Source organism: Penicillium subrubescens, assembly GCF_028828155.1.
Source record: "Penicillium subrubescens strain IBT 31985 chromosome Unknown utg000005l_segment0_segment0, whole genome shotgun sequence".
NCBI classification, from domain to species: Eukaryota; Fungi; Ascomycota; class Eurotiomycetes; order Eurotiales; family Aspergillaceae; genus Penicillium; species Penicillium subrubescens.
In genome coordinates this window covers 4,195,017-4,218,523 of record NW_026643155.1, presented here as the reverse complement: position 1 = coordinate 4,218,523, position 23,507 = coordinate 4,195,017, and the positions used below count along the sequence as shown (strand labels likewise).

Here is a 23,507-nt window from a genome sequence, read left to right as displayed (position 1 = left end):
TTTTGGATTCTCGCACTCCTTCAATGAGTTGTGTTGAAGCACAACGCTTAGCTAGACAGAGCGGAAGACGTGGTATTCAACAGCTGACGACGATCGCTTGGGCCCGGCTGTGGCCTCTGCGTCATATGTGGATTTCAATCGCGAGTCTCGAGACCTTGATATGATGATAGCAGGACTATCAATGCATTCGACAGGCAGTATCGAGAAGCAAAAAATCATTCGATCAACCTCGGCAATAAGTCTTGCGACAATGACGGAGAGATCGATCTTGTCAAGGCTTCCACCATCTGCCGTTTCTGTATTCTGCCGCGTCTCGCCGCCTTTGCGGCTGGCGTAGGTCCATCCCCATCCAGAAGATCTTCCTTACTGAAGCTGTCACCTTCTTCATCAAACCTCTCCGCCGTGCCATCGTTTCTGGGCTTTCTGACATTGCCTGCTACGTTTGCGAGATCTGAGTTTTCATTTTATACCTATTTCATCTCGTTTACCCCCTTCGTTGTGATTTCTCGGCTTGCGATCCGAAGCGTGGAGAATCGAGTCTCCGCCGCCCCCAGAGCCGGGGTTTTGGAGCGAGCATGTCGCTCGGTCACCACGCCTGGCCTCCGGGCAATATTCGCCCTCCGGATGAGCATCAGGACTCCCCGCGACCTGTCAATGGCTTGGTCAAAACCTTGTCTGGCTCGCGAACCCCCCAAACACGCGGCTCCATCAGCGCAGACGGTCCGAACCCCGGTAGTATGACATCGGACCCCGATATCGCGGCCGAGGAGGACCCGCGCCTGGCCCAATTTCGCGAATTATATCGCATCAGTGAAGCGAAAATCAACGCGATCTTCTCGGGTGATTATACCAAGGACGATGTGGCCGGCGCCGCCATCGCGGACTCCGATCAACCGGATAGTCAACTCGAACGCGTCGATGCGCCGGCACCCCCTTCGAAGGCATCCGCGAAGCCTGCCCGCAAAATGGATGACGACTACGACGATTACGATGATGACGACGAAGACGCGGATATGCCTGATTCGACAGAGTCCCCTCTAAAAGCAAAGTCCATCCCACCGTCGCAAGATACCGCAGTCGTCGCGATCCCGGTGCAACGTCCTGGCACCGCAGTTTCCATCAATGTCGATGGGACGAAAGAACAGAAGAAGGAGACCGCGGAGGATATCCGGAAGAAGCTGGAAGAAGACAAGAAGGCTACCGAAGAAGCTGTCAAGCATAGCTTCCACACCATGTTCTACACTCTGGAAGATGACCGGTACGCGATGCTGGACCAAAAGCGGCTGGAGGAATCGGAGCGCCAGGTTGATGCCGAGATTGCTGGCCAAACTAGTGGTGCAAACAACACGTCAGGTGGTTCCAGTGGCCATGGAACTCTTAGCCAGACGAACCTTGGCGCGTCTAGCTTAACGTTGAAGAACCTACTCGCTAGGATTGATCAGAAGCGTGATATGGTCGAGGCATCTGACGCCGAGCTTCGTAGTTTAATTCGTGAGGTCCGGAAGAATCGCAGCAAGTGGTACAACGAGGAGCGAATTGGCCAGGAGGAGCTTTACGATGCCGCGGAGAAGGTCCTTAATGAGCTGAAAGCCATGACTGAGAACTCGGGACCCTTTTTGAATAAGGTCAACAAGCGTGATGTTCCCGATTATCACCTAAGTGAGTATTTCTTGTCTCCATGCTACTATATCTTGCGCTAATCTCTCTATTACAGTCATTCGGCATCCAATGGACCTTGGAACTATGACTAAGAAGCTAAAAGCTATAAGTTACAAGTCCAAGCAAGATTTTGTGGATGATATTAATCTCATCTGGGCCAATTGTCTCAAGTACAACACCGACCTCAACCATCCCTTGCGAAGAAAGGCTGTGATCATGCGGAAAGAGACCGACAAGCTCGTGCCTCTCATTCCAGACATTGTCATCAGAGATCGTGCCGAGGTTGAGGCTGAGGAACGTCGGATGCAGCTTGCTGAGCTCGAAGATGGAGGCGAGGAGAGCGACGATGAACCCATCATGTCCTCTCGAGGTCGCAAGGCTCCCGGAAAGAAAACATCCCAGAAGGGTACAGCTCCTTCTCGCAGTACCCCCAGTGGTTCTGAAGGTCCCGCGGGTGCATCTTCCAGTCAGCCCTCAGGTCCCGTACGTGCAGATTCGGATACTGCCATGGAAGCGAGCCAGAATGGTTTCTCAACCCCGCCTCCTGGGTTCAATACTCCTTCTGATCCAGCCGGGGCCGGTGCAGCTGCTGCTAGCCAGCTGGGTGATGCCATGGAAATTGATGGCCCAACAACGGACATGACTGCTCTTAGTGCCCTCTCGGTACCCGGTCTCGAAGTCGAAGATCCCGAGTATAAAGTGTGGAAGCAAGTTACTAAGAAAGATCGAGCTCTCATCGCTGCTGAGAGACATCGCCTTCTTAAGGGCGACAAGCTTAACCCGGATGAACCAGCTCTGCTCCGTAGCAAGGCTGGTATGCGCCGCTGGCTTCGCCACGAGAAGCAAGCAGCTAATGAGGGTGAGAAGGCTCAAGATGCTGGTGCCCAAGAGCCCGAAGCTGCTGGTGCATCGCTTGCGGAGGGTATTGAGGTTGAGGAAGACAGGATGATTCCTTACTATTACGACGTCATGCATGGTGTACCGGACCTGCCATCTCGTATTGCCTGGAAGGAAGATTCCGAGGGAAACATTGTCGATACATCCGAGGAGTTCCTCCGGGTTCTTCCTCCAGGAAGCTTCAAGCAGCCCGATAGCAAACTGTCCCGCAAGATGGATTCCAACATGCGGCAGATGCAAGACACTCGCAAGATTTGTTCCAAGATTGGCATCGTGAAGCAGATGCAGCTTCAGGCTCAGGTACGTTTTTGAAGAACAAAGGTTTCTCAAAGGAATTCATGCTAACAGGAATACTAGATGTATGCGAACCAGTTCCAAAAGTACAATCCCGAGCCCTTTGTTGAACAGGACATTCCACCTCACGTCATGAACGACAACGGCCCTGTCATGACAACAGGCGTGTGCCGAGCGGCGCTGCAACGATCGGTTGCTAAAATATTCTATCACGCTGGCTTTGAGGAATACCAGCCCTCAGCTATTGATGTTGCGACTGATATCGCCGCCGACCACTTCCACAAACTCGGTCGGATCATCAAGTCTTACATGGAAACACCCAAGGTCCCCGTTACTGAAACCGAGGATGCTTCGTCGTCTGCCGAATGGAAGGCTGCATACAGTGAACCTGAGGTTGTCCTCCACACTCTAGCTGCTGTGGGCATGGATATCGAAGAACTTGAGCTCTACATCAAGGATGACGTTGAACGGCTTGGCACGAAGCTTGCGTCTGCTCACGATCGCCTAAAGTATCTCTTCACTGAGCTCCTGCGCCCAGCTCTCACGGATGCTGGTGAAGATGGATCCAAGGCGTTTGCAGATGGTAGCGACCAGTTCGTTACCGGAACGTTTGCGGATGACATCAATGATGACTTCCTTGGATTTAAGGAACTTGGATTGGATGTCGAATTCGGTATCGCCTTTAACAGCGTGCCACTGCACTTGCTGCCCAGTCGGATGTTCAACGCGGCACAGGCGCAGAATACTACAGCCATCCAGACGGAGGATTCCTTCCCGCCGCCCCCGCCCTACGCTCGTATCACTACTGAGAACGTGGGTAACCAGATCGGGCTGGTTCAACAATTCTTGAAGGGCAAGCTGGATGCGAACCATGACGAGCCGCTCGTGGAAGATCTCGAGCTGCCCCTCAAGCAGAGACCCATGCCTGCCAAGACCCGTCTGCCCGCGTCTGGCAAGATCCCTCCTCCGGCTGGTGTCTCTGGAAACACCTCGAGTCCTCAGAAGCGCCCTGCACCACCTGGTGCAGCCCTCGCCAAGGCCGGCCCCTCAGAGCCGAGCAAGAAAAAGGCGAAGAAGAACAGTGGGGTGGCGCTGGAGATGCCCAACTTTAACGAGGGGGATGCCGACCAGATGGACGTCGGCGATTCGAAAGATCTTATTTCGGATCTGAAGTCCATGGACGAGGGCAACTTGCCTGAGGGTGAGGCCAGCATGACCCAGCAAGATCAGGCAAGTGTACCCATGACCAATGGGACTACCGCCTGATCGTAGGTAAATAGCTACTCCTTAGGCATAATTGGAACTTGGTAATTTTTTTGAGCAGCGTTTGACAGTCATTTCCCTACCTTTCTTCCATTCATTCTTCTCTTTCCTCTTTTTTCCCTTCCCTGGTGTTCATGAAAGCTCTAATGAATACAATCACAGCAACTTCATGTATAGTGAGCTTAGGTCTCACTTTTTGATGACTGGGCGGGAATCTCTTTGTTTACTTTCAATCGCCGACGATACCCATGGCCAGAATTATAGGCAAGAGGGCGGGTCACTATCACCTGGATTTCGATGGATACTTTTCTTCTTTGTTCCCCCACTGTATTATCTTCGTTATTTTTTACTTTCATCTTCATTCTGGACCTGCGATGGGGTTGGTAGCGGTGTGCTAATTCTACCACTCACTTGTATTAAGCTCGAGGCTCAGCGCTTTTTACGTGTACTATAACATACCAAATGGGTGGTTAGTTCATATTTTTTGCCTTATGTACCCGGTTCAATTGAATACATCAAGCTGTAGCGACATCGTGCAGAGTCTTGTATTAGTACGGCAGATGAAGATTTGATATGCCATCTATCATGCGGAAATTTACTAGAATCCCAGAATCGCCATCATTTAGTCTCGATACGGCCCACCATCCAAGCATACATCATACACCCATCTCACAGTTTTTTACATATAGAATATAAGGACCTGTGGAATCGACGCCGAAAATGACAGCTCCTGGCGCCAGAGCGCCAGAAACGGCCGCCTTTCCACCCGTAACTTCCAGCGGCAGGTCGCCGCCTGGCCCCCGATCACCCTTAACTACCACTACTCTGCACCCGCCAAGCCTCGAGCCATCCTCCTGCGGTGGCACTGGCGCTACAGGGAACTATTTGCAGGTGAATCAAGGAATGTATTTTTGATGGCTTCAAATAGTCGCTCTTTGTTTCGCCAGGATCCTCTCGGCTTGTGAGAATTCTTTGTTTTCTTGCCAGTATTTAATTTCTTCATGTTACATGTCTAATGTAGGTTAATCTGGCTTTACTTTCTCCCAACTAGATATTATTGACGATTTGCACTTCGCACGGCCATGATGATAATTGGTTCTGCCTTCTGCATGTCTCAAGCGACGCGCAAATCCACCAATCCCCATAATACCATGGCATGTCAGCTGATCAGACTAGAAAAGCATGCTACAAATCTTCGGAGGAAGTAAGTTCATGATTTATGTGTAGCAAAACCCGAAATACAAAAGCAGGCAATGGCGGGAATATCGTAGCCACGTGTCGCCCAGAAGACCAAGGAACAGAGCCAGACGAGTGTGGTGTATTTCCTGATATTCTATGCCCGTTACTGTGAAGTTCAATCCAATTGGAGCCGAGCCGGGCAGTTTAGAACACGCGATATTTCGTTCATTAGGGTCATTCGTTCTATCACTGCCCCGAATCTGTTATTTGTGTTAGTGATGAATTCTGTAGGAGTCGTGGTGTTGCACTTACCCATAGCATTTCATGTGACTCAAGAGCGCATTTGCGAGATCCACAATCTGGGTTTTGCTAGTGCCCGTAAACTGCGGCTGTCGAGAGAGGACAACCCAAGCCTGGGTTGGGGTAAGTTCGTCTTCAGTGCTCAGTTCAGATGACAGCTCTAGCAACCGCTCCACAGTTTTTTTGGGAATCTGAGTCGGATCCAGTCTCTGGGCTGATGAGCCGCTATTTTCGCAAAGATGAAGCATAGAGGCTGTCAGAGTCAGCGCATGGCCATTTGGAACTTGTGGCGTTCCCAATGCAGCTCTGACATGATCGAGACATGGACCTTCAAGACTAGAAACGAGTGTTAGGTTCTAGTCCTGACATTCTCCCGGAATCTGTTGGTTAACACCGACCTCAAGATGAATTCCATGGCGGAAATGATGTTATTCTCCTGTACCAGGCCGGCGTTGTTGTTGAATTCATCGAGAATCGTGTTGCTGCTTGGTTCCTCGAGCTCGTCAATTCCTATGATAGGCCAGGCATGTTAGCTTCACTCGCAGCTTCGGGAGTCAACGGTCTTTTCCTTCCTTACCCGATCGCGCAGGGTACGCCACGCCCACTCCCAGATAACTACCATCGTGGTTGTGATGTGTAGGCTCGGAAGATACGAAGTCCTGGACAAGTAACCGCTCGCAGCTCAAATAGTTCTTATCAACGCTGACTATAACGGACGAGTGGCAACAAAGATCATGTTGACCAGATGATGCAGCTTCAGCTGGCCTTGAAGGGATGGTGATACAGTGTTGCACTATGATGGTTTTGAGCCACTCCACCTCTGCTGAGAGTTCACAGGTCTGCTTGAGCAAGTCGGATTCGCGCGTGCGAAGATGCACAACTTCGGCCTCGAGGGACTTGTGGTATTCTTCCTTGCGCCTGCGGTGGTTCCTGTTATACACCGTCAGCAGGGACGATCAGAATATGAATTGAACAGGCCCTTGGCTCGCTTTTGTGCTCTCCGGACCTGTTCTCTGCGTCTCAGATATGAATCCGTGGGGCGATCATCTGTCCAATATATTAACTTAAGTTGGACAAGCTGGCTACTGGCCGAGGAGACCAATTTGGGCACTACCTCCTTTTGAAGACCACCGGCTGGAAAGATTCTTGAGCATGCTCATCGCGACTCTTCTTCCGGAATCAATTTCGAGAATTTGTACCCGGCCGATGGGACATGGAGCTGAAGGGGTCAGTTCAGGGCCAGGGCAGCTACAGCCTTGAGCTGCTGCTGTTCAAGCTGATTGCGACCAATCAACTTCCACAATCTTGATTCCATCATCGCCAAGTTTCCTGTTTGGGAGACGCCCACTAATCTATCCAATGAAATACGCTGTTATGTTGCATCCAGATGGGTCAGCGCCAGGTCGCCGACATTATTGGCCAATTTGTGCTCCGTAATGTGGGGTTAATGTGTGCCCCCAAGGGGCAATTTTGAAGCACTGTGGCATTATTATTATCATTGGCAAGGGGAATTATCCATCTTCTTCCTCTCATTCGTGTTTTAATCCTCTCCTCCACACATAGAGTAAGCAAACAAACACCATCCATGTTTTCTCTTGGGGAACCGTTGACATGTGCCCAGTATTAGCCTACACATCGAAGGGACAGGTGCATGGGGGCGTCTACAAAGACTCAAAAAGATACTTTCGATGTTCCAGAGTTTGCAGGTTACTTCAACACTGCAACAAAAAGTTTAAAGCTCAAACACTTCTTCTTCCAAATGGAAAATGCCCCCTCGTCCACTTAAATCTGCAGCTGCTGTTCGAACCATGCTGATCAGTGACCTAGGCCCACAAACATTGACTGCTCCGTCAAGCCCATCTCGTTTCGACCTGAGAGCCCTGAACCACTGAACAATATTAGGCCGGCCTCTGATCAGTTCTCCAGGACCGTTGTAATCGTGGCTAGTTTGACCCTCAAGAGCAATAAATTCATCGTCGTTTGCTGCACGTGCTTCCAACCTTGCGCTTCCAGTGATTGCAATCGTCAAATCAAAGGTGGCTTGAACAGTGGGGGACGCAGACATCGCAAACAAATTTTGTAATTCTTCCTGGCACCAATTCACATGCTGTTCATCTTTGATGACCCACAAAAGATGCACATGCCAGGGCGGCCTCCCTTCAATGTTTTCGCCTGTTCCAGTCGCGTGGCGGAGGATATGGGAAGCAATGCTAAGCCCTGGTGTGATGCCAACTCCACCAGCCACGAGAACTATGACAGGATAGGCTTCCCACTGCGTGTGAGAGACCCCGTAAGGGCCATCAACACGGATCTTCCATGGAAAGGGAATCTCAGCAATTGAAGCCTGTTCAAAATTGTTTTTCTTCGCCAGGTCCTGGACCCGTCTGGTGTAGCCTCCAAGCCCCCTAATGAGAAACATTGCCTCATCATCGCCAGGAGCAGAGGCAACTGTAAATGGGTGCCAATTAAGGAACGACACCTCTGAAATCTGGATCCAGGCTATTTGACCAGGATAAGACGTTTTGAACCCACGGATCTTGATCTTCATGACGTCCGTGGCGTATGGAGTGACAGAGAGTATTTGAATTCGGCGGAAATTGCGTGAAAATCGAATCACACGGTCCAAGGCCCACAGGCACAGCCCAGGGAGCAGAAACTCCGGTGCGTGATCTGCATGAATCAGAGCTCCGATAATGAACGCAATGAACAGAGCATGCGCATAGTAAAAGACTTCAAATTGCTGTCGTCGCATAATGCTGAGCGATGTCACGAAGATAAGTGCCAAGGACAGCCATGCCATTAAACCCACTTGGATACGCATGTTGGCGAAAACAGTGGAAACTTCCCCTTTCCTTGATCCAGTCACGACTTTCGCCATACAAGTGAAGACTGGCATAGAACACGGCGGCTCTTCCCACCCAGCGATGGAACATGAGCAGAGTCGTCGAGGGAACTCGGGTCACAAGTGAAAGGAGATTGTTGCGAGAACCGAATAGAAGCGCAAGACCTCCATTAGCGATCGTGAGATAGCCATACTGGTTGAAGTCGCCTGAATACTGCACACGGTTCCAGGCGAAGATAATATTAAGACCAAAAAATATAGCCATCCGGAGAAGATCGGGAATAGAGTGATGGGTGACGAAAGATGGAAAAGGCAAAGGACGCAACAAAAGTTTGTGGGCTAGGATATACGCCGGGAAACGAGGCGAAGAACGTTTTGGACAACGACGACCACGAGCTGAACGCCGAATAAGCAAAAACCAGAGCAAAAACACAGGATAGCATACCTTGATCTATCATGAACATCAGATTATGAGGGACACGAACCAGAGAATCAACAAGTACCAGACCCAGGACGGACAAAAAGTACCCCTGGGCGGTTCTATATTGATCACTGATGAATGGTTCCATGATACTCTTAGTTTTTTCTGATGTACAAGATATTTCGGCTCAGGATCAGGAAGACAGGGTCAATAAGAATATCAAGTTCTATTATAAAGAAAATCATTGGATTGATTGTTGCCGTGACCCTGATCACAAATTTAGAAGTAGCTCCTGATTCCTCCAATTTTGATGAGTGGAAACATTTCTTCCAAATTAAATGCCGCGCAAATATCCACATGATCATCGCTGATCTTTATCCAACAGTTTTAGAGACATTATAAATGGAGACGAATGAATACTGTTGATTTCTGGGTAGGGTGATCAAAGCCACAAAAATGTGGACTTGATATGGACCGAATTCAATTCCCTACAACACTCGGTATCCGCGAATGGTGAGGGAAAGTTTGATCAAAATGTAAACAACTTCAAGAATGGTAAAAGTATGACGATTACAGAATCATCATTTTCCAAGTAGAAGATACCTACCTAAACTAGCTAATTAGAGTAGTGGAGGCTTATGGAATCATGGTTTCCCAGATCTAATTAGTGGAGTCATCCACAGTTATTCCAGCGTATGAATGTCTCAGTCAACATGTCCAATCAATGATTATGGAATCATGGTTCCCCAGGTCTAGTTAATTAGTGGAATCATCCCGTGATCCACAGTATCCCCAGCGTACGAATGGTCAATCAATGATTATGGAATCACTCGCTTCCAAATACGGTATAATAAATAATTACATTAGTGTTGCGGTAGGAATACTCCAGTGGGCACCTCGCTGTCTTACATCCTCTTAAGAATAAGAATTCAACTAGGAATTATATAAATACGCAACCTTCTCATCGTCCAGTCGGTTGTTCCCTTCAATCTATAAATCAGTCGGGACATTTTTTTGAATTGCCTAAGACGCATTACTTTACACACCATCGCGGGTCCTGCCAACCATTATGCCTTCCTTGTCCTTAACTATCCTTGTCGCCGGCCTCATCTCAAGTGCCTTAGGCCAGGGAAATAACAAGATGGGGGATTCGGGGACACTGTCTTCTCTCTCTGGAGGTCTCCAAGGCACCGTGACTGTCGTCGACTCGACTACTCTCATGATCAGCAACTACGAGCTACAAGATGCCTCAGCACCGGCCCTATACTGGTGGGGAACAACGGATGGGGTGCTGAAGGACGGATTCCGCATCTCGAACGACCATATCACGACGGCTACGACGAAGCCCACCGACATGACTATCAAGCTGGATGCGGGAAAAACGACTGCCGACTTCAGCACTGTTGGTCTTTGGTGCGAACACTTCGGAATTAACTTCGGCCAAGCTACACTCAAGGACAATGGCGGAAGTAACTCTACGACGGCTTCCACGGCTTCCACTGCTTCCACGGTTTCAGCAGCCACTGCGTCTGCATCCTCATATACATCTAAAGGTGCAGCAGCTGGAATGGTATCCCCTACTTCCTTTGGAGGATTAGCGGGAGTTGTAGCGTGCGGTTTGCTACTTTCCAAGGCTATGTGCTAAATCCGCCCTACAACCCTGCTCACATGAAGGGCGTGCAAGAGTTATTTTCTTGGCTAGGAAGACATCCGACAGTGCCTCATTTAGCTGCTTCTGAAGAGACGATTTTTACAAACCATGTCATTATGGAGGAGAAGGGGGGAGGGGAATGGTCACATGTTCAAAATAGGTTCAACAGATTTATGTTTCCTAACTGGTTTCATATATTCCTATATCTATCACCCTCACAGGAATTGAAATCGGATTGTTCAGTAGCATATATCAGCTGATTGAGATAAATCGCACTGCATAGTTACGTGTACTGTTGTATTGCATAAGGCAGCATGGCCGACTACATATCTATTACTTATGATGGTCACTATAACACTTCGGAAGCTACACCTTGCTTCCGTTGCAGATCGGTGATGGCTCTATCCGCGATACAAAACCAGCGCTCCGAATGGTGTCAGCGTAACCTGACCATAACTTGTGCCGGTGTTAAATAGGTGTGTTTTCCCTGGTCAATGACTTTGAAATTGTGAACACCAAGAGAGCGTAAGGACTCGGCGTTTCAATGTAGAAAGTTCTCCATAAGTGGCTGGTGTATGTAAATTGAGCATAATGTTAACCCTCACTTACGTTCGGACTTGCACGATACAGGGATACCAAAGGGAGGTAGGTCACTTTCGACAAACCATAAACTTGGGGCGTATCCCAGTAGCTAAGTGGGATGAATTTTCAGAGAGTTCCAATGGTACCTTCCAACGAGGATTGCCGGGATATTGAAAAAGGTGAGCTGCATAACCTTTAAAGTCACGATGTAGCCGTTTAGAGCAGTCTGGACAAGCTGGATATGGTGCTCAGAAGACTTTTGCTCTGTCATATGTATTGTACACGTTTTACATGACAATGTATTGGGCCGCCAACCCGGGAATGGCAAAACTTACCAGATATAGTAAATCACAGGTCCCAATATTACAAAAATAATATACAAAATACAGAACGGAGAATCTTCAACTCCTGGCCTCCATACAGTCCCATCCTACTCCCGGTGCCCAATCATCTCCATCCCATCCATCCACGGTCTCAACACTTCCGGCACGACAACCACACCACGCTCCGCATCCCATCCATTCTCCAGAATAGCGGCCAACACCCGCGGAACAGCCATCGCAGTTCCATTCACGGTATGCGGGAAACGCGACTCCTTGGGCGCACCGCCACGTACCCGAGTCGCCAGACGTCGACTCTGGTAATCAGTGCAGATGGACGCCGAAGTAACCTCGCCCCAAGCAGACTCGAGCTCTGATGCGGCGGGGTCGACAGGACTCGTGGAGTCAGGCGTGGGGCGGAATCGTGATGGGAAGAGCGCTTCTATATCGCGCTTGCGGGTTGCACTGGCGCCTAGATCGCCAGTGGGCATTTCGAGGACGCGGCAGGGAAGATGGAGAGACGTGAGGATCTCGGTTTGGATGTCTAGTAGTTCGGCGAAGAGGATGTCCGAGGTGGGTTTGTCTGCTGCCGCCTCGGGAGCGAGGTTATCCGTCCAGCCGAAAAGCTCAACCTTGGTGAACTCGTGTACACGGTATAGGCCCTTTGTGTCGACGCCACGTGATCCCGCCTCTGCGCGATAACAGCGGCTGGCACCGACCAACTTAAGAGGGAGCTCGGAAGCATTGATGTCGCGGCCGGCATACATTGCGGCGAGGGGGATTTCTGCGGTTCCCGTCAACGAGCGCGGTGGCTTTGTATCGCGGTCGCGCTCGTTCTGCTCAATTGACCAAATTTGCTGCTCATTGTGCTGATCGCGCGGCTGGAAGCCACATGCCTCGGCGATGTAGGAGTAGACGATTGACGGCGGGGAGACGGCTTTCCAGCCGCGGCGGCGCGCTACACTCAAGGCGTATTGGACGAGCGCTTGCTCGAACATGGCGCCCTCGTTGATCAGGAAGTACCAACCCCATCCTGTCGTTGTGGCTGAGCTTGTAAAGTCGAGGAGACCAAGTTCGGTGCCAATGGTAACGTGCGATCGAGCTTGGAGCTCTGTAGGGGACTGACGCGTCCAGGCGGGTGGTGCTTCTGGGTCGAAATTAAGATAGTGGACGAGACGGGGGTCGTCGCCGATGGGAGTTTCGGAGGATGAGAGGTTTGGGAGGGAGAGGGCGAGACGGTTGATCTCGTCGGTGCAGTCGGATTTGCGGGCCATCATGGCGTGCGACTCGTCTTTTAAGCGCTGCGCTTCTGACTTCAGGCCTTCTAGCTCTTTTGCCGTTGTTTTCCCTTGGTCATTACTCTCTGTGCTGTCGGTCGAAGCTTGTCGTGCCGCGATGGATAGCTTCGCGATGGTCTTTTCCAGCTGCTTGATCTGCGAGCGCGGCGACTTGAGCTCATGATCGAGTTGCCTTGCCTCATCGGATAAAGCTTGAATTCTGGATGGATATTCTGCATGACCGGCATAATTCCTGTCTATGCAATTTTGTGCGTAGAGCTCGGCATTCTGGCGGACGTGCTTCACGTCCGGCGTGGGTTTGGGCGCTGTCGCGGGTCGCAGGATCTGCTGGTGCCGGCGAGTCGTTGAGAACGAGCGATATATTTGGAGTCGAGGGAGCACATTTCGAGGGGTCAATCTGCAGTTGAAGCAGACATACGGGGAGGGAGAGGGCGCCATTGGCGAGAGCGGTTGGAGGAAGAAACAGTCGGAGAAAGCGAAGGAGTGGAGATTGTCTTCGGGCGGGTTTGGCTGGAGTGGGGCCATCACCACTCCGAGAGCTGTGCAAGTATGAACTACAGTATGGACAAGACTTTCGTTATCTATTATATCTTAAGACGATCTAATTGACTAAAGAAGCATCGAGATTGAATTCGAATGATAGATCGTGAAATCGCATGTATTCATCACGGTTATGTCCAGGGCATTTCTAATGTAAAACTGCAAATTTCTCCCCACTCTTTCTCTCAGTCTCCCGAATTAAGCATCACCCAGTCCCAATTTACCCTTCTTGATCCTCGCACCCACCCCCAGCAATACCAAAATGATCGCGATGACGACACCCCGTGTAGGAATGTGGATGGCATTCAGGTTGTAGGGTGTCTGGGTCGCCGCCAAGACAGTCGAAACCTCCAGCAGTAGCAAAACATATCCAGCCCAGCGATGATACTTGTAAATTCGCTTGCCTGCGTCGACGCTGCTGAGAATCGTGACGGGGAAGAAGAACTGGATGACTCCGACGGAGGCCTGGAGGACTATCGCGATGATAGTAACCAGACCGAGGATACCGTGAGGAGAAACGAAATGAGGGTGGTCGCCCTTGTTGATCTCGATGACGAGGAAGGCACTTAGGAAGGACAGGATGCTGAGCAGCTGGATGGTATAGTGGATGCGGGTGCCCAGCAGTTTCTGGTCGGGAGTGGCGGTCGGTTGGAGGATGAGAGCAGCCTGGACTTGCAGGAGGAGGGCGGTGCTGGCCAGCAGCTGGAAGTGGGATTGGTTAAGAGACAAGAAAATATGCAAGGATGATCAGAGTCACTCACGGGATGTCCCGTGAAGAGCGCGTAGGGCAGAGTTAAGACATTGGACCAGACGAGAGCAGCCAACTGTTTACTTGTTAGAATGTACTCCTATTGTAATTGAATCATCTTGAGGGGCACTTACAATCCAAATCCCCGCCTGTGCAACACTGGCAGTGCCTATTGGACCATTGACAGTGGTCAGTCAGTAATCCATAGCCAACAGATAAACCCATGTGTTCAATACGGACCAGTAATCAAATTCCAGGCAATATGAGGATCTTGCTTCTGCGTCGTTGCGCTAGGCGAGCCCAGAAGGGGTTCCTGTTCTCGAGACTCGTCTGCGACCGACACCATCTTGGAGGTGTATATCGAATTGAAGGAGGGAAGGCTGGAAGCTCTGGAAACGAAGTGGCTGCTGCTTATATAGTCAAACCGATCGATCTTGATTCAGGATTAAATTGGCTGGAGGGGTACTTGATGATCACAAATCTGCAGGTATGGTGATCACCCCGGTACACAATAGAATGCATAGCACAGGATATTATGCATGACCACCAATCATAGAGTGCCATAATCATGGTCGTCTATGCAACCCATGCAGAACGATCGATCGAGTGCCCTGATTTGGCGTGATTGTCGGCTCGAATGACGACCTCGCATGCAAGCAATCGGTACGTGGAGGTCGCTTAGCACGACTCAACTACCGTGGATTGCTAATCGCCGATCATCCATCGAGTAATAATTGGTCTGTCAAGACAGGCTGATCTTTATATCTGATTATTTGGTCGAGATCATGGTTTCCACTCTTCATAATTTTAGTGGTAACTAAAGACGGGTTTTATATTGAACGAGCTCGCCGGCTTTGCTAAAATGAAGCTGCTTAGATTCTTAAGTACTTATAGTGCTGGGCTCTAGCCTTGTGCGTATTCTCCTCTTCGAGCCTTCATTTTCTTTTCTAAACGGATAAATATAGGTGAGTTCTCGATGGGATTATGCACATAAGAAAGGTTTCAAATAATTGAAGGGTGTTCCAAAATTCTCAAACCAGCCCGATACTGACCAATTCTAGATCCCTCGTGGGAGCATTTTAGAGAACGGATTGAGGGACATTCGTCACTGATCTTGGGTCGAATAGACTGTGCAATGTTCTGATTCCTTTCGGCTTTCGACGTCGCACAATACCTCTACTTCCATTACTGTGTGCAGGTGTTGAGAGCCGCATGGCAACAGACCTCTATGGAGAAAGAGAGCCAAGCCACGAAGCTTTTCAATGACGACGACTTCTGTATATATTTCTCATAAGCTTGGACCTTGATGTCCAGGAAGAGGTTGACAGAGATGAAATTGATATCCCCCTCGATGATAGAGAACGATTGCCTGAATGGAGAGACAAGGGTGGATTACATGGGTTTAATGTTGTTTTTATGAAGCCAGACTCGACATGTGAGCATCCCTCAACCAGGAAGCTTCCTTCTTACATCTTTTGATACTTTTTCCCATCTTCTTCTCTTCATTTATTATCTTCTATCTCTCATTGAAGAAGGCTGTCTCTTACATCTGTCAACGCCTCTTCCCATCTGCCCTTCATTTCTCCTACCACCATTTCAGCGTCAGCCAACCTTCTGACTACCTTCAAGTCTACATATCACCTCACTTCACCAACTCTGATCAAGATGTCCGAGTAGGTGAGCTTAACTCCTCTCCAAGACATATACTAATGTCAAAAACCGCAGGCAAAGACCTATGACATCTCAGCCGCCGTATCTCGTGATGTTTCTCTTACCAACTGTGGAAATTCCCCTGATCGGTATCCCACCTGACCATTTGGCGAGTCACCTCCAGCGGCTTGACTACCATCTAGCCCATTAGGGTGAATCTTCCAACTCGGTATACCTGCCAGAACCAAGTCTAAGAGACAACAGCTTGTCTATAGGTCAGAACCCGGAGCAGATGATCGGGCAAAGCCTTTGCTACGTTGAACCGGTCACGGCGCACCTTTCCAGCCCTCAATATGTTGCTCCGCCTACTCGATCTGCCCTGAAAGTCTCATTCCCGCGCCAGTGACGCCTGCCACACTCGCAAACCCACTGGCTTCCCTAGCAGCTAGCCCATGGAACGATTGGGACCGCACTACTTGGCTCGAGGCGAGACTAGAAGCGGCACTTGACAGAATCGATCAGCTTGAGGAGGAAATTCGGAATTCGGGAAGTTCAAGGGTACAACCGTGAACGAGAGGGGAGGAGACGTCGCCAGAGGCAGCGCGCACACCGAAGGCATCGAAAGTCCGGCACCTGACCAGATCGACGAATCCTGGGGTCGCTATCGGAGATCACCATCACAATATTTTTGCGGCACAAGTTTGGAGGTATGGAGAGCAGCGGGAAGAGATTTAGGATCGTGATGCTGGCCCTAGAGCATTTTGAGCCGGAAGCCAAGACAAATATGATTTAGACCCTTAATCCTGAGGCAATGAAAAATATGATTGAGATAATTCTCTCAAACAAGAGCAGTATATCTACCAGGGCATCTTAAGAACAGGTCCCTCTTCCCCCGAACATGGACGACCCCAGACTACCTCAGCACCTAGATTCTGAGTGTCCAAATTCATGATAATGTTGAACAATGAACTACTACGTGTTGAGATATGGCGAGATTCATCTTCCTGGCAGGCGATTGCCTGCGGAGCATTATAAGAATCCGAGAAAATCTGTTCTCGTAACAAGGCAGGAGAAATGGCATCTCCCTTCACCCCGTTAGATATAAGCTCTTTTGTGAGATCACTCAGCCGCTTGAGTCGAATCGGCGATCCAGACAGCCACGGGGGCTCTTCTACGTATCGGTTTTCGATGAAATGGTTGGTATGTCCTATCAGCCCAGATGCGTCCTCGGGGATATATTTGTTGCCGACTGGAGACAATTCGAGCCCCAGGGCTGTTGTGCTGTCTGCGACCAAGATATGCTGAGCAGACGCAACGCCGCCAAGTCTCTCGAGTGTGTCGACAGCCTCGGCGACAGAGGTACTCTCCAGACATAGTCTCAGTGCGACGTGGATTGGCAGCTTGCTGCTAATCATCGGTTTAGCCCGAATGGCATTCAGGCATGTCCCCACGGCGGCGGAATTGAATCCGATCTTGCCGATGATTCCTGCCTATACAAATCCGGACGCTGAATTAGTTATCGCCCATGGTGAATTTAGAAGGGAGTATCATGTTTTACCTCAGTGACCATGTATATCGTAGGCTTATCAGGCTGCTCAATAGATACCATGGCCAGGTTCTTCTTCACAGTTGCAGTCCAGTCCCAGTTCTGCGACAGAACACGAACATTGTCGCTCTTCTTCCAGCACAGTGTTGTGCACCCATCGGAGAACTTGCCGAGGGCGATTTCGCTTCGACAGTTCAGAGCCACAATATCGAGTATGTCAACCTCCGCTCCCTCCGCAATTCCTTCCATCTCAGTAAGTAAATGAGGTGTCAGGTTTTGAAGAGAAGGTAGAAATTCCTTGGCGACTTCGCGGACTTCTTGCCAGGAGAGCTTTGAGGTGTATTCGAACATGCTTTCGTAGATGCGCATTTGACTGTGAATCTGGTCTTTCAATAACTGGCCATGCTTGATACCGATCTGGAGAAAAGATAAAGGCACATTAGTATTCACAACTGGTTCTCTAGGATGTGGTTGACCTTTTTTTGAGTGCAAGAACAATGCTCCGTACCTCTCGGGGGCTTCCCCGCAACGTTAGTTTGACTGGCTCTTCGTCAGACATTGCGGTGCTCTTTCGTCCTTTACTTAGAATATTCACCGTCCTCGAGGAAGATTGAAGAAGAAACTTCTGCACTTCAAGGATTCTGTCATTTATCGTCGATTACTCGGCTCACTACTTGACTGCCGAGCCGAGCTCCTCTTCGTTGGAGTCGTGCGGGGGCTAGCCGATAAGGAGTCGCAAGGACTTACCCCAAAAGAAGCCATTCCCATAAAACATGCCTCGGAAGAGACACAGACCCCAATTCTGTGTTATGTATCGCATCGACCATCGAACTGGTGATTGGCTCGCTGAGCGACTCCAACCAGATATGTTCTAGCGTCTCCTTTTTCAGACTTTTGTGATGACCTGTGATTTTCAAAGATGACAAGCAATGCAGTTTCGCGGTGGGCGAATGTTTATCTCGTAGCCTGAAAGGCGCATTCTCGGGGATGAATGGAACAAAACTTTTACTTCAACCGGTGATCACGTTCCCGATCGCAATCTCGAGGAGACAATGATTGAGCATGGCGACCGATAGACGCCAACTTGACCTTCATCGCATGATTGCTAACCGACCGCTTTGTAGTTCGCCATGGCGTTGATACCTGACCTTTCAGGCACATAGCCTACGAGGTATGGTAGACTACATTTCTAATAAACTCTGGTAGTGGAACGGGGAACGGAAACAGGTATAAGTCCTGCTTACACGTCGACTATAAAAGGGATCTCTCAAGATGGCTACAATTAATATGTTTGGTTCAATAAAATCATTTTCATTACTAGGATTTTGATGAGGTCTCCTATTGTCGATGAATTCTGAGAGAATCCACTCTGAGGGCCTGATGAGTGCTTTTATGGCTCTCAGGACAATGAAACATGAGAAATACAAATACCAGAAAAATACGAGGATTAGGATGAAATGTGGATGGCGTAGATTCATGAAAGACTATCAGGGAGAGGGGAGGAAATCAGCTTTGTGGGCTGACCCTGCCACTCCATGTAAGTCATCTAACGCTCGCCTATTCCGAGAGGGATTCTGGCTAGTCTCATCTTGGATGAAGGACGCCCAAAAAAACAGGAGAATAATATGTGGTCACATGGGGATCGTAGAAACAGCGGATCTGTTTTCCCTCCATCAACAGAAACCCAGGACTTCCTTCCTCGTAAGGTAGAAGTGCAATCGGAATCGTATGGTGTCGGGAACTCAAAGCCGCGCCGTATCAATGTAGTTAGGAAATCAAATACGCCGAGGGTGTGAATAGCCAGGGACGGTGGGTGAGGATGAGACTATTCATGGCTCTCTGGATCTGATCTCGGCCTGGAGATCCTTGATTTTTTGCGCAAGTATATCGATGATGTGCACCGTTAGAAACCTGATCTTCCCGAGGTATGTCTCAATATCCGCCTTGAGGTTCTCGAGATCCTTGCGCGTGACATATTCCGGGGTCATGCGAGCGACCTTGAGGTTGGTGATAAGGTGGCCATCGGGCTTGCTATCGTGAATGAGCTTGCCGAGGTCGAGGGAGACCGCCATGCAATTGGAGCCGCCAACGAGAAGCGTGCCTGGGTAACCATATCTTCAATCGCCTCATACAAGCTCATGGTGTTGTTGCTTGGCTCTCCACCCGAGTTGTTCCCTACCTCTGGTCCAGGGCCTGGCGGATTTTTGGTTCCATTGGTAATGGCGAAGTCTAAAATGCTCAGCAGCCAGTAAACATAACACGAGTGAGGGAATGCGAGGAGGTGAAGGATATTGTGAGTACGGAAATATCTCCATTCATACCGTAGTTTGTTTCGTAGAGTTAAAGTGAAGTAAGGATCGCAGCAGTGGACAGCGGTTGCGTCCTAAGGACCGTCAGATCAGAGCGGAGTGATGGGAATAGTGGCCCTGGAAAGGGGGACTTGATATTGGGGAGACTGGGACGCGTACCTTGAGGATAATATGGCTGTGGTGGTTCTTGCGTAGATGGAGGAGGACAGGAGGACAAGAAAGGAAAAGTAGAAGAGGAGAAAAGGAAAAGAGGTAAAGTAGCAAAAGGTGAAGGAGTAAAAGGTCCAGGGAACTTTCCATGTGGTAGCAAACCAGCCTGGCAGAATGTTTGGAGCCCTACATGGGAGGTGGGATTGCAAGATTCCACCCTTTTGTTCCTCGGGAGCATGATATAAGGCAAAGAAGACGATAATCGAGACAACCGAACAAATTCCCGCTACGCTGGTGTACCTATACGAACAACTACTCTGTTCCCTGCAGGTGATATGCCGATATCTACCAAGGAACATGGTATCAAGGACACACAAAGTAGACTTGATTTACGTATTGGATTGATGTTTGCTACATATCTCATCGACAACCGGCTATGAATCTTTGCTGCTTGTAATCGGGAAAACGGTTGCTTCGGGTCATCAAGAAATACCCTCCTCCCATACCTGTCCATGTCTATGCTGAGGTAGACATAGCCTCTCCATTCTACGCGTCCTAAGCAGATACTTCTACCAACCTTGTTCAACTTTCATCCAGGAACTCTGATATTAGCATTTCGTTCAACTTCCACGGGTCCCGATTTCTTTCTTTACCCAAATTCCTTTGCGCCATCACGGGACGCCTAGAGAGTGGCCTTTCCCTGCTCATCATAGGTGTCGATCTTCTTCTTCTTCTACCCTACCTCGACCTGAGAATGTTAGCTGATATTGAGATTTCCTCTCACTTGCGCAACCCCCAACTTTCTCTCTCTTCCTCTACCAATTTGCTTGACGCCCATGCTGGCGCATTCAGAGGCACCTGATCTAATTCCTGTACGTTCCCATCTTCTCTTCCTTCTAATCTTCCCCGACTCCGAGTCATCTGCTTATATCAACAACAGGTCACGTTACCATCCTTGCCCAGACCTTCATACGAGAAACTACGAGCAATCCAAGCTACCAAGTGAGCCATCTTTCATTAACCGTGGCGGGATTATTTTAACCAGAACTGACAAGCGCATAGCGATGCCATCCTCCGAAAAAGAATGCAAGAAGGAGAGCCGCTCAGATGAGATCTCTACAATGTGGGACATACAGCCGTCTATGATGGGCCAACGGGGCGAGGAGCTGCAACCGGTTTCTGGGCACAGATGGTCAAACAGCATCTATGGAGTCGTGGCAAGAAAGACTTCTCCGTCACGGGAACCCTCCTGAACAGACTCAATGCCACCGAAGCAAAGAGAGAGCCGATGCTGAGGGTACGCAAGGAGCCCTGGAGTGGTGAGCAATTCGACAAGCACGTCGGCTTGAGGAGGGCAAATACCGAGGCTTTACATGCCCAGGCTGTTAGCGTGTCCCTTCCCCATGATCAGATGTGCCGGAACTGCCAAAGGGGTGAGGGGCCGTATAACGCATGTGTGTAGTTCCTGAGCTGCGAGAGGTTATGACGGAGTGTGCCAACTGTCATCATGGCGAGCAAAAGCACCGCTGCTCTTTCGTGAAAATTACGAGCAACCAGGACACAAGACCCAGTGAGAACCCGGGACTGTTGATCTCCGCTGACACCACTCCAAGTCGTAATTTGGTTCTTTATGCATGCGATGGGCCGGACTCCCTAGAACTTGGGTCAACAAAGCGAGCCTTAAAGGAGAGGGGAGACCATAGATCTTATGGAGGTTGCAAAGCATCAACGCCTAGAGCCGGATCTGATGCCACGACCCAATACAAGAAGTTTCCAAGACTTCAAGCCAAAGGAGATCAAGGACTCTGGTCTATTTCTCGTTGCAGCGATTGAGAGAGCGGGAGCAGAGTTAAAGTGGTGGGAGGAGGAGCTCGAGCGGCTCCGGCGGACAAAGGCCGCCTACAATGCTCAGTGAGTCGAAGCAGGAGAGATACCAGAAGTTGATCAGGAAGCTTCCACACATGGAGGGTCTAGCAATCGCAGCCTCGGCCACACAAAGCTAAGACATAGTTGGCAAAAGTTCTCATTCAGTGAGTGCCTGGAATCCAATATCTTCGGAGAGTGCTAAAGACGAGCTGTGCTCGGACCCTGAACCAACCAATTTTCACATATTTTGAAAAGGTTTCTCAGTTTCGGGTAGGACATCAGCGTCAGAAGCTATCATGAACCTGATAGTCCGGTTTGTTGCATCGTATCGGGTGGCGAGGGCAATCACCTCATGTTTCCTCTGCGAAACGCACAAGGTGGCAAGGGAATCCAGAACTTTGCATATTCGATTTGAGTGAGGAAATGGCGAGAGAGGGGTTTCACGCTCCTTGTCCTCTGACGCTGAGAGTAGAACCTGTGGACCCTCTAGGGTCTCAATCTTGTGGATTGCCCCTAACAGGTCATAAATGTCATGTGATGTTGGGTCGCCATGAAAAGGTACGGGGCTTTCCAGTGTATCCTGTGCCATTTCCTCTTGGTTGGCCATATCGAAAGAGAAGTCGAAAGGGAAATCGAAAGAGGAATTAAAAAAGTAGCCAGAAAGGGAACTGGAAAGAGCAGCTAAAAAGAGACGTTCAAAGGTAGTACAGTCATCGGCTCAAGAAGGACTCACTATGACGTTCTACTGCGAACTGCTAGACCCCTTTCAGAAGCCACCCCATGCTTTTTCGGCCGAAGTGAACACGATAGTAAAATTTGAGGGACTTATAGAGAAGCTTGAAGGGAGCATAAAGTAGCGGAGACTTTGGCAGTCGGTTTGAGGGCCAAGTCAGCAAATCAAAATACTCTGTGATGAGATTGGTTCGTGAAAGACGACCAGCCCAGGTAGAGTTGACGATGCTTCTCGAGCTCTACGTAATTGGCATTGGGCGCAAAACTGCAGTCGCTCCTTGAATTTTGACTTCTAAATCAATAGCATGTAAATTCTTCAGTGTTGTATGAGCTCCCAGCTGCCCGTCCGGAGGTCCTATGCGGAAGAATGTGACCACAGAAGACATTTATAACTGCATCCAAAGGGTAGGGATACTTTGCCTCGGTATTCACAGACCAGAGACTTCAAAAAATCTAGAGGGTATTCGAGACTAAACCCAGGAAACGAGGAAGTATCTTGAAATGTTGTGATAGAAATTCTGTTCTCGATCTGGCTCAATGAAGTATCTCCATTTATTCTCTACCAAAGCTAATCTTAGGCAACCAGTGAGACCATGCAGCTGGCAGATTGCGATATGCTCCATAGAAAGCACTGGATCTCACTTGGGTGGCACAGGGTGGTGCAATTGAATCTACTTCTCCATGCGGCATCATCCACTGGTAACTACCCATTCTCTAAAATTTAGCTCTGGGGTCCACCACGAAGTTGGAGCTAAATAGAGTTGTTTCTGATGTGATGCCACAGCTCTTTTTGTTTGATGCTTGATGATCGAGATGAAGCATGGAGAGTTAGTTACGTTACTGTTGCAATATTGACCGGATTGCTAGGCTGCTTGTGTAACACTAGATAGAGCGCCCCTCAATTCTTGCTACGCCGTTGCTACTGTCTATCGATCATCCGTATGAGGTTTTCCCTATCGGCCATAAGATAGTAATGTGGCGGAACATCCCGAAAGGGTTTACCTTTCTTTTTATTTGGTCTCCTGATGCCGGGGAGAAAAAAATGCTTGCTTTAAAGAGTGTTCTCATGATAGAAAACTATGAAGACAGAGATATGGCGCAAAATCAAACTCAGGAAAGAAATGAGAGAAAGCATGATTGTTTCTCGAAACTTGGAGGAATGCTCCTACATTGAACCTCACAGCAAAAAGAAGGAAGAATCTTGATCTAAATAAACGCCATTAATGCTTTCATCTTGTGCAATAGCCGTATTGATGTGAA

At 49.3% G+C, this 23,507-nt stretch overlaps 11 protein-coding genes across 11 annotated transcripts; 4 read left to right on the top strand and 7 right to left on the bottom strand.

The window, feature by feature from the left end:
• The first annotated feature begins 379 nt into the window (after window positions 1–379).
• Window positions 380–4,614, top strand: N7473_008050 (SAGA histone acetyltransferase complex subunit SPT7). Its single transcript, XM_057153990.1, has 3 exons — window positions 380–1,659; window positions 1,715–2,856; window positions 2,914–4,614. The coding sequence occupies exons 1-3, from the start codon at window positions 576–578 to the stop codon at window positions 4,114–4,116; spliced, it is 3,429 nt and encodes a 1,142-aa protein (XP_057008328.1). The 5' UTR covers window positions 380–575; the 3' UTR covers window positions 4,117–4,614.
• An 853-nt stretch (window positions 4,615–5,467) lies between these two features.
• On the bottom strand, window positions 5,468–6,752 carry N7473_008049 (bZIP transcription factor; the record flags this gene model as incomplete). The annotated part of the gene is made up of 6 exons (XM_057153989.1): window positions 5,468–5,552; window positions 5,605–5,928; window positions 5,991–6,102; window positions 6,170–6,522; window positions 6,582–6,639; window positions 6,707–6,752. 6 exons carry the CDS (start codon window positions 6,750–6,752, stop codon window positions 5,468–5,470), a joined length of 978 nt encoding a protein of 325 aa, XP_057008327.1.
• Window positions 6,753–7,324: 572 nt separating this feature from the next.
• N7473_008048 (ferric reductase family protein) lies at window positions 7,325–8,413 on the bottom strand (the record flags this gene model as incomplete). Its single annotated transcript, XM_057153988.1, has 1 exon — window positions 7,325–8,413. One exon carries the CDS (start codon window positions 8,411–8,413, stop codon window positions 7,325–7,327), a length of 1,089 nt encoding a protein of 362 aa, XP_057008326.1.
• Window positions 8,414–9,996: 1,583 nt separating this feature from the next.
• On the top strand, window positions 9,997–10,500 carry N7473_008047 (DM13 domain-containing protein; the record flags this gene model as incomplete). The annotated part of the gene is made up of 1 exon (XM_057153987.1): window positions 9,997–10,500. One exon carries the CDS (start codon window positions 9,997–9,999, stop codon window positions 10,498–10,500), a length of 504 nt encoding a protein of 167 aa, XP_057008325.1.
• A 1,018-nt stretch (window positions 10,501–11,518) lies between these two features.
• On the bottom strand, window positions 11,519–13,231 carry N7473_008046 (putative serine--tRNA ligase DIA4; the record flags this gene model as incomplete). Its single annotated transcript, XM_057153986.1, has 1 exon — window positions 11,519–13,231. The coding sequence occupies one exon, from the start codon at window positions 13,229–13,231 to the stop codon at window positions 11,519–11,521; it is 1,713 nt and encodes a 570-aa protein (XP_057008324.1).
• A 213-nt stretch (window positions 13,232–13,444) lies between these two features.
• On the bottom strand, window positions 13,445–14,340 carry N7473_008045 (cytochrome b561 domain-containing protein; the record flags this gene model as incomplete). Its single annotated transcript, XM_057153985.1, has 4 exons — window positions 13,445–13,948; window positions 14,008–14,070; window positions 14,129–14,163; window positions 14,235–14,340. 4 exons carry the CDS (start codon window positions 14,338–14,340, stop codon window positions 13,445–13,447), a joined length of 708 nt encoding a protein of 235 aa, XP_057008323.1.
• A 2,161-nt stretch (window positions 14,341–16,501) lies between these two features.
• N7473_008044 (putative acyl-CoA:6-aminopenicillanic-acid-acyltransferase) lies at window positions 16,502–17,897 on the bottom strand (the record flags this gene model as incomplete). The annotated part of the gene is made up of 3 exons (XM_057153984.1): window positions 17,699–17,897; window positions 17,203–17,607; window positions 16,502–17,134 (listed from the first exon to the last, which is right to left on the bottom strand). The coding sequence occupies exons 1-3, from the start codon at window positions 17,747–17,749 to the stop codon at window positions 16,502–16,504; spliced, it is 1,089 nt and encodes a 362-aa protein (XP_057008322.1). The 5' UTR covers window positions 17,750–17,897.
• Window positions 17,898–19,019: 1,122 nt separating this feature from the next.
• Window positions 19,020–19,262, bottom strand: N7473_008043 (uncharacterized protein; the record flags this gene model as incomplete). Its single annotated transcript, XM_057153983.1, has 1 exon — window positions 19,020–19,262. One exon carries the CDS (start codon window positions 19,260–19,262, stop codon window positions 19,020–19,022), a length of 243 nt encoding a protein of 80 aa, XP_057008321.1.
• A 1,576-nt stretch (window positions 19,263–20,838) lies between these two features.
• On the top strand, window positions 20,839–21,111 carry N7473_008042 (uncharacterized protein; the record flags this gene model as incomplete). Its single annotated transcript, XM_057153982.1, has 1 exon — window positions 20,839–21,111. One exon carries the CDS (start codon window positions 20,839–20,841, stop codon window positions 21,109–21,111), a length of 273 nt encoding a protein of 90 aa, XP_057008320.1.
• Window positions 21,112–21,357: 246 nt separating this feature from the next.
• Window positions 21,358–21,564, top strand: N7473_008041 (uncharacterized protein; the record flags this gene model as incomplete). Its single annotated transcript, XM_057153981.1, has 1 exon — window positions 21,358–21,564. One exon carries the CDS (start codon window positions 21,358–21,360, stop codon window positions 21,562–21,564), a length of 207 nt encoding a protein of 68 aa, XP_057008319.1.
• Window positions 21,565–21,753: 189 nt separating this feature from the next.
• Window positions 21,754–22,122, bottom strand: N7473_008040 (uncharacterized protein; the record flags this gene model as incomplete). Its single annotated transcript, XM_057153980.1, has 1 exon — window positions 21,754–22,122. The coding sequence occupies one exon, from the start codon at window positions 22,120–22,122 to the stop codon at window positions 21,754–21,756; it is 369 nt and encodes a 122-aa protein (XP_057008318.1).
• Between the last annotated feature and the right edge of the window lie 1,385 nt (window positions 22,123–23,507).